The sequence below is a fragment of the Egretta garzetta genome, unplaced genomic scaffold, assembly GCF_000687185.1.
Source record: "Egretta garzetta isolate BGI_Z169 unplaced genomic scaffold, ASM68718v1 scaffold191, whole genome shotgun sequence".
NCBI lineage: Eukaryota > Metazoa > Chordata > Aves > Pelecaniformes > Ardeidae > Egretta > Egretta garzetta.
In genome coordinates, this window is record NW_009258676.1 from 746,792 (window position 1) to 756,097 (window position 9,306).

General features: G+C 51.4%; 1 protein-coding gene across 1 annotated transcript in view; it reads right to left on the reverse strand.

Moving 5' to 3' along the window:
- LOC104135266 (polypeptide N-acetylgalactosaminyltransferase 13) overlaps nucleotides 1–9,306 on the reverse strand; it is a 131,640-nt gene that overhangs the window by 63,441 nt on the left and 58,893 nt on the right. The window contains exons 3-5 of the mRNA XM_009648893.1: nucleotides 7,561–7,727; nucleotides 6,146–6,353; nucleotides 4,690–4,860 (exon numbers count right to left, since the gene is read on the reverse strand). Of these exons, the coding sequence (XP_009647188.1) occupies nucleotides 4,690–4,860; nucleotides 6,146–6,353; nucleotides 7,561–7,727 (546 nt within the window). The remainder of the gene's footprint in view (nucleotides 1–4,689; nucleotides 4,861–6,145; nucleotides 6,354–7,560; nucleotides 7,728–9,306) is intronic.

Here is a 9,306-nt window from a genome sequence, read left to right on the forward strand (position 1 = left end):
GAACCAGGCTGCACCCTGGAAGGAACCGCACTGCCCGGAGCTCTCTGCCTTCCTAATTCCCAGACCCCCCCATGCTCACCGGATCGCCCCCGGGAAGCTTTAGCTTTAAGCTCCACCTCTGCTGCACAGCACAACCACCCCCGTTTTGCCCCCAGAGAGCCCCCTGGGAACAGAAAGGGGCTTTGCACTCAAACCAGGGCGTTTTGGCAAGGTCCCATCATTTACAGAGCTGACAAAGCCGGAGGTTGCTCCCGGGACCATCGGTGGGAGTCACAGCTTTCACTCCGTACAGGAAGGAGGTGAAGGCCCGAGGTGCGTCAGGACAGCAATGAGCAGCCTTCGCTGTTCAAAAGAAAATCCACATTTACCCACTGACGTGAGGGCTTGGGGGCTGCTGCACCTTCAGAGGACGGATCGCGCCCCAAAGCGACACCCACAGGCAGGTCCCTGCAAGCCCCGCGGCTCAGGGACCCTCTGTTCACACTCGATTTCCGCAAATACAACTGGAAAGAAATGTGTTTTGGCTGACCCTAGTGAACCTCGCTGAATGAGCTGTTTGACTCGACCAGCTCCATCCCTGAATATGAGGAAGAACTTGTTGACTGTGAGGGTGCCCGAGCCCTGGCCCAGGCTGCCCAGGGGGGCTGTGGAGTCTCCTTCTCTGGAGATCTTCAACCCCCGCCTGGCCGCTGTCCTGTGCCCCCTGCTCTGGGTGAGCCTGCTTGGGCAGGGGGGTGGCACTGGGGGAGCTCCCGAGGGCCCTGCCAGCCCCGGCCGTGCTGGGATTCTGTGATCCCTGGGAACAATCTTTTCCTCGGGGATTTCTTCTAAACGTCCCCTTCCTATTCTCACACTTTACAGCTGCAGTCCTAGCACAGACACCTCGGGAACTGAAACCTCCCTGATGTGACTTTGGCTTCTTCTGATCGTTGTACGTGTAAAAAAATTGCAAGCAAGTTTAAAAAAAAACCCAACCAAACCCCCCAAGACCTCCCTGTACCTGACAACTTGGACTCTCACCCTCTCTCTGCCCAGGACGGGGAGCGCTGAGCTGGGGGGGCGCAGGCGGCAGGACCAGGACGACCCCCCCGTCACCAGCGCTGCCCACCTTCACCCGCCGGCTGCCAACGGGGACCGCCTGCAGGTGGGAAGGGCTTCTGCTGCCTTTGCAAACCCTGCGATTCTCTGGGAAGAGTTACCAGTTCAGACGGCTCCGGGAAAGGTTACGCTCGCCTGGGGTTAGCTGACCTGGAGGAAAACTGGGAAAGGGAAGGAGAAAGCGGGAACGAGAGAAGGGACGTCAGGCTGGGGGCTGAGAACCAGAAGAAGAAAGGGGCCAAAGTGGCCAGGAGCAGTGTGCGAGGAGCAGGGGTAGGATCCAGGTATGGCTCTAAGATCAGAACCCGATCTGCCCAAGGCATCACTAATTAGTATGGGACATCACTAATTACTATGGGAGGCACCTACGAATCCCCACTGCTCCACTTGCTAAAAGTAGGACAGACAATCCAAGTTCCCTAACGGGTGTCAGTGAGAAAGCACTTCCACAGCTGCACTGCCTGACAATTAGCTGGGGGGTTTAGTACTGGAGTCGCTGAACTCATTAACCTTTTCCCACTAAATTGAGAGATTCCAGCAAAGGCGGGTATCGGACGCCTAGCAGGAATCTCACAGTTCCTTTGGCTCCCGAGGCAAAGAAGCAAGCAGCAGTTCCCACCTACGGAGCAGGGAGGATCAGGCTCCCCCGTTGGAGGGTACGGCACCTTCCACCTTTAACTGGGGTTAATGGTCAGCGTGTACGTGAGGGCTGAGCTCTGCCCACGCCGACTGGTGAGCTCCTATCGCTACCCTATCCCGATCCTCTCCATAAAAATATTCCCACAATAATACAAATTATGCATGAGTAACAAATGGTGTATAAAATAATCCGTAGTTCAAAAATGTACGCGCTGTACAGTTTAGATTTTAAATCTAAAAAGCCAAGGTAGGAATTTATCAGGGTTATTACGGAAGATAAATATTTTGAGGAAAGCTTTTGTCAGTCACATGGATCATTAATGGGACAAAAGGCAGAATTTGGGTGCAGCGTTACATTGCTGAGACATGCACACAAACAGGGTACCCAACGATGTTTGTGTTCTATACCTATTCCATCGATTACAAAGAAAAAATATGAATATTCAAAATATGAATAATTCAAATACATGGGACTGAAATAACGTTACAGAGTGGGGAAAGCAACATGGAATAAAAAAAAAAAAAACGAACTTGCCAATTTGTTTCTAGATTTTTGGTGTGGGTTAGGCTTTTGTTTATTTTTATCCCCCCTTTTTTTGAATATTCAGGTGGCAGCAGCTGCCAAAACCATTCTTAACTTAGCTGAGAAAGACCTCATTTTGCTCTACAACTACGTGGAAGGAGGGGGGAGCCGGGGGGGTCGGGCTCTGCTCCCAAGGAAGGGGCGATGGGACGAGGGGCACCGGCCTCAAGTTGTGCCAGGGCAGGGTGAGGTTGGCCATGGGGAACAATTCCTTCCCCTTGGGGCTGTCAGGCACTGGAAGGGGCTGCCCAGGGAAGGGGTCGAGTCCCCAGCCCTGGGGGGATTTAACAGCCGGGCAGAGGCGGTGCTGAGGGCCAGGGTTTGGGGGTGGGATGGCAGGGGTAGGGGAACGGTTGGGCTGGGGGAGCTGAAAGGGCTTTGCCAACCCAAACGATTCCATTATTCCGTGACTCTATGAAATATTCTACTTTTTCTCCTTGGATGCAGAATTTGCGATTGCCTTTCCGACACCTCAGGACTGACTGCTGCAGTCTCTTGGGCGGTGCTTGATAAGCTTTAGGAAATGCCAGCCGGCCATGAAAGCAGCTGGTGACCTCCAGCCTTCCGACAGGGAAGGACAGATCGCTACACCCGGGCAGCTCCACAGCTCTCTTGCTTTGCAGGGAAAATGAAACAGGGAGCACCTTCTTCTGACACTGAGGAGACGGAAATGCCTCCGCGACGCAGTCAGAAAGGGCATCGGTAGGTCTAAAAGCTGACGGTTTGGTCTCAAGCCAGCACAACAGATGACCTCTAGGGGTCCCTTCCAACCCAAAACATTCTATGATTCTATGAATTACATGCCCTCGGGGCCAGCCCTGCCCTCCTAAGCACTGGTGTCACTGGTAAACATGGGACACGTGGCACTTGGCATTAACCTCCAGCTCCTTCACCCACGCTCCGCTCACCACCACCCACCGTACCAGGAGAATCCCCAAAAGCCCAGGCAATCACCAGCTAAAAGCTGGTGGGGGAAAAAAAAAAGGGAAAAAAAATAAAGCTTTTTTTTTTTGTTTTCATCATTTTAAGAGTCAATTACATGCCTGATTCTGGATTAACTTGAAGTACCACCCCGTTCCAAGATAAGGAAATAAGAACTGGGATTTGCATTTCTTTGAAAGCTCCCCGCGCCTGTGAATCAATTCGGCACGGGAGAGACGGGATAAACGCAGCCCAGCGAGCTGTGGCACAGCGTGAGGCTCTGCAGCTCGTTAGGATAATTAACCCTACCCACTGTAACGCACACCTCAGCGTTAATGACGAAGCTGCTGGCAGACTTCACAGCTGAGCAATAAGGTTTTAGATCACGAGAAGAACAGTTCTCGTGACCCAGGAATAGCATCATCCCCCCTGGGCGAAGGACAGGGTCCGCTCCCGCTCCCTGCTTGCCCTTCCTGAGATCATTTCCCGCAAACAAAATCTAAAAAAAATCCAGCCCTTCCCTGACTCTGGGCATGCAAGGACATAAAGCGATGGATTTTGGCCGCTTGGTGATCTTGAAAGGCTTCTCTCAGCCCACCCATGGCCTTACCTGGAAGGGTCTCGGCAGGCTGTGCTGTGGCTGCTGGCCCTGAGTTGGCTCTCCCTTTATCTGCCTGTTGCGCTCAATCGGGGGTATGCAGGACTGCAATTCTGTCCACTTCATCATGGCTCTCAGGCACGTTTGGAACCATTACATCCACTTCTCAAAGCGTTTGTTTTTTCCCCCCACCCCTTCCTTTGACAACCACAGAAGCTATTAGAGCTGAGCAAATAACCCATTGCAAGCCATTTATTCAATTTGTTCGGTTTCAGCCTCATTTACATTTTTTTTCCTAGAAGTTTCGCCACAGTCTGTGGTTTGAGCAATTAAATGAAAGAGGTCAAGAACGATGACGGGGATTCTGAACACGCTTTTGGATCGTTTTGGACTCCGTGCGCACGGTCACCGATTTTATTTTCTAGGCTCGCATTTTAAGCGCAAATCATCATAACCGAATACGTGGGCTCAATGTTCGAAAATGCGTAGTTCAGAAATATGTTCTCATATTTGCCTTAAATTAAGGAAAAAGCAAGTCACATCTGTAAACACAAGGCCAACAGGCCATTTGCAGAAGACAAACCCAGAGGGAACTCAAGCAGCAGGTAACATTCTGAATTACTGACCGTTGGAAAGAAGGTAGAAATGAGTTTTCTCAGCTCTGATAACTGCTCGCAGCATTAAGGACAGGTCAGATTTTGGTCCCCTCTACCCTGAACAGCGTGCCGCAGCTATCCAACACGCGTTCTCTGACACCTCAGCAAAATCTTAGATGTTAAGCGTTATTATCTACCTAAACAAGCACACAGGAGAGCCGAGCCGCGCGGTGCTCTTGGTTCTCGCTCCTTACCTGACAGGCAAGGTCCTGTCTCCTTTCCTCCTGTCCATCTCTCGCTGGGGGACAGGATACCAGCGGAAGTTCAGCTTCCAGTTAAACCCTCCGTAAGTCATGTCTGAGCCAGCCATGTATTCAAACGTGTCGTCGCTGATCACATCGATGATCGGGCAGACAACAGTTTTCCTGCAAGAAGACAAATAGGCTTTTTTAAAATGAAACCTTTTTTCCTGTTAGGATGCTGAACATTGCACTTATTTTCAGGCTTCTCTGCCCAAAACCCCATTTCCACCGCTCCGTGCTGGGATTCCCTTGCAGGAACGGGGCCGTGCAAAACCCCCCTTAGGTGCTGCCCGCGGCTTTTTGGACACGCCGGCTCCTCGTCGCGCTGCCGAAGGCTGAAAGCTGCCAACACCCAACCCTGCCAGGGCTCCCGCTCCTCTGCCGAATCCTTCATGGACCGTGCCACGCTGGTGCGGCCTCCCCCTGGCTCCGTATGTGACGCCCCGCTTGGGTGAGGACAGACCCCGTGCCCCCAGGGCACGTAGGTGGGCTGGGACAGACCCCATGCCCCCAGGGCACATAGGCGGGCTGGGACAGACCCCGTGCCCCCAGGGCATGTAGGCGGGCTGGGACAGACCCCGTGCCCCCAGGGCACGTAGGTGGGCTGGGACAGACCCCATGCCCCCAGGGCACATAGGCGGGCTGGGACAGACCCCGTGCCCCCAGGGCATGTAGGCGGGCTGGGACAGACCCCGTGCCCCCAGGGCACGTAGGCAAGGGAAGAAGAAAAAAAAAGGGAAGAAGAAAAAAAAAGGGAAGAAGAAAAAAAAAGGGAAGAAGAAAAAAAAAGGGAAGAAGAAAAAAAAAGGGAAGAAGAAAAAAAAAGGGAAGAAGAAAAAAAAAGGGAAGAAGAAAAAAAAAGGGAAGAAGAAAAAAAAAGGGAAGAAGAAAAAAAAAGGGAAGAAGAAAAAAAAAGGGAAGAAGAAAAAAAAAGGGAAGAAGAAAAAAAAAGGGAAGAAGAAAAAAAAAAGGGAGAAGAAAAAAAAAGGGAAGAAGAAAAAAAAGGGAAGAAGAAAAAAAAAAAGGGAAGAAGAAAAAAAAAAGGAAAAAGAGTGCAAATTTCAGAGAGCACTGGAGGTCACAGACAGAAAGTTGTGCCTGGTAAAAAGAAGGGAGGAAGACGGGGAACAGCCAGACCTCGTGAAAGCAAACGGCACCAGTTGCTACTGCTACTGGCATGAATGTTCTTACTGCCAGCACCAGAGATCCTGCCCCAAGAATCAAAAGCTTGCCACATGTTCGTTTAGAAATCAAGATTTCAACACAAATACTAGAGAACATGTTATCTCCCTGATAAATTAAAAAAAAAATTAAGCAAATCTTCATTTCCAGATCAGCGATTTGTTTTCCTTCCCGTTCCTTAGCAGCCCGGTGAAGCCCAGGAGTGGCGCGGAGCGGCCCCCCGTACCTGTCCTCCTTTATCCTGGCCAGCAGCGGCTCGAGCCAGCCCAGGGTGCACTCGCAGTGCGCGTCCAGGAACGTGATCACCTGCCCTTTGGAGGCCGCTGCCCCGCGGAGCCGCGCGCGGATCAGCCCCGACCTCTGCTCCATCCGGATGATTTTTATGGAGACCTCCAGATTTTTCACGTAATTCTCCAACGAGGCCTTCAAAAACTCTGCCAAAGATAATCGGAAAGAAAAGAAGAAAAAAAATCCCTTTAGCTAGGTCCAGCCGCTACCGCGGGCTCCAAATATCACCGCAGAGTTCCTCCAAGGGCTGCCGGGCATGAACGCTGCCGCAACGCGGGAACCGCGTCTGGCCATGTTCTGAGTTCTGCTGAAGCCCGAGAGCTTCAGCCGCAGGGCCGAGAGCCCGTCCGTACCCACCCGTCCGCCAGAGCGCCTCGGGGAGACATCACAGGCATTTTAAATCTACGATTCTAGGATTCTAAGTAAGTCACCACCGGTTCCCTTGAGATAAACCAGCAACCAGTAGTGAGTACAAAACCACTACAGTCCGCCGATGTGTCTGTGGTTCAACACCAATACAGCTATTTTTGATGAACTTTGAGCTCTTCAGGAGTCCAAAACTTTTCCTTTAGGAAATGTAGTTACTTGGGCTAAAGTCTTCCTCCGCCTTCTGGCACGGAGAAGCATTAACCCCACTTGTTTTCTGAAGCAGGGAAATGCAGGAGAGGAATTAGAGTTAAGTTAATGCTACATGGGGTGGAAATAAAGGGCGGCCTGGCTTGCACCCTCTGCCTCTTGAGCAGTTGCAGCTATATGGTGTGGTTGCCATTACATACATTCGGCTACTCCAGGAAAATGTAGCGTTCCATTGATTCCATTCCGAGAATGCAATGTGATGCCCTTTCCAGGTCATATCAGTTTCACACGCGGACAGTTTTCCTTCTAAAAACTAGGTTTAAAAAGAAGAAAAAAGCCAAGACCAAACCAAATGAGCCACAAATATGAGAAATACAAAGGAATCAGCTCAGTCTGGACATTCAGGGGACCTGAAATGCAGAACAGGGGGGGTTGAGAGACGGCGCGAGAGGCAGATCGGGGTGTGAGGGAGCGTTGTCTTTTACGGCAATGCGAAGTGATAAACCACAGAGCAAAAAAGCGCTGATGGAATTCTGGGCAGGAGCCCCGAACAGCCAACTTACAGCCCAACAACCAACTCGGGCGCTGCTACCACCTGAAAGCGCCCCTTAACTCTGGGTGCCGACCGCGTCCGTTTGCTGCTGGCCCCAGCAGCGGTCGGAGATGCTCGGCAGGAGGCGCGGGGCCGGATCAGCACTGATGGGAGGGCGGCCGCAACCCCTTCCATAGGATCCCCAAACGCGGGGCGGAACAGGCCTCCGACCTCCCCAAACCCACCTCTCTCGCTGGCATCGTCCACCAGGATGATTTCAGAAAGCAGGCGGTGCGGCGAGCGGTTTATAACGCTGTACACGGTCCGAAGCAGAGTGCTCCAGGCTTCGTTGTGGAACACGATGACTACGCTTGTGTTGGGGAGTTCGTCGGGGTAGACTTTGGTCTTGCACCTGCCAAAAAATAGGGAAAACAAAAACACAGAAGGAAAGGGGGGTTGATCTTTAAGAAAATCCTGAAGAGCTCTACCAACGGGACAGCCTGGAAAAGGGGCTTCCAGTCTGTTGAGCAGGATGCATTTCAAACCGGTTTCTGAACTCTTCCAGCTCCCAAGCCAGAAGCCCAAAGGCAGGGGGGAATTTCAAACCCTGTTCTCCTCCTAAGAAAACCCAGCCGAGTACCCAGAGGAACATGCACTGCTGCGATCGCAGCTCCCTCGGGCTCCGGGCTCCTGCTTGGTACGCTGAGAAACCAGCAGCCAGCAGCCTCCGCGCCGACACGGCCCGACGTCGCGCGCAGAAACTCTCAGCTGGATGCAGGACATGGGGCAATGAAGTGCATTGAGCGGTTACTGTTAGATCAAGTAAGCCTTTTATCGTGAAAAATTCCCAATTCTAAGGTTTGAAGGATGCAGGCCTCCAAGACCTTCCCAGCTTTGGCAGTTTCTCAAAAAGAAGAAAAAGGTCACTGCTGTCTAGAAGACTCCATACGCCCATTCAGTGGAAGAACGAGAGGTCAAGAACTCCACCTATTTTTGGAAAATGTAGAAATTAAGGCCAAGGGAGCAACAGGTACCAAACATTGCTGGTTTTGTGGAAGCAAAGGAATGCTATTTGCAAAAGGCAACCCAAACTTCTGCATACTTGTTCCAGATCTTGGACTCATTTCAAAAACACAAAGATGCCCACAGCAACCTGCCCACGCAGGTCACGTCACGTCACAAACACGCTTAATATGGATTTTTAACCATCATGACTTAAAATAATTTCCACTTTTTTTTAATTGCTATTTCGCTATTGCATGATTTTCTTGGCTCTGCTGTCACCAGCGTGACCCTGGCTCAGGAGAGCCCTTCCAGAAGGGATGGGTGACCATGTACGTACCTTCTTCAGCGGCGGCCCACACCCCCCACCAGTGACTTAAACTGCAGGTAAAGCAAGAAGAAATTACCAGTAGCTTTTTAGCGCATCGAATTTGAGGTATTACAAAGAAGGAGCTTCCCTAAAAAATTCTAAATTAGCGAGTTACTCATTAGCACTTCCACACCCGATATTGCCCGACTGCCACATGGGCTCAGCACACCTCTCTTGTCTCTGTTATTTGAAAAATCAACCGGTCCCAACGCAGCACTTGTCCAGGAGCAGCCTCCTCCTCCTCTCAGAAAATGTCTCTATCGAGGGCCGAGAGAATGAGTGAACAAGGTCCCTGCAGAAAAGTCAGCTCGCCCATAGGCTTTCTTTCTTAAACATCATCCACCACCACAAAACTCTCCTTAACCTTTTCTTCTGCCTCACTGACGGGTAAAGGAAAATAGATCAAACAACATCGTGACCACAGATTTCCAAGTGCAAAGTGAGGAGAGAATACAGAAGAATACAGAATACCACTGAGTTCTATGGCACAGGGAAAAGGTTCATGGCATGCATACATCACAGACTCACAGAATGGTTTGGGTTGGCAAAGCCCTTTAAGCTCCCCCAGCCCAACCATTCCCCTACCCCTGCCATCCCACCCCCAAACCCTGGCCCTCAG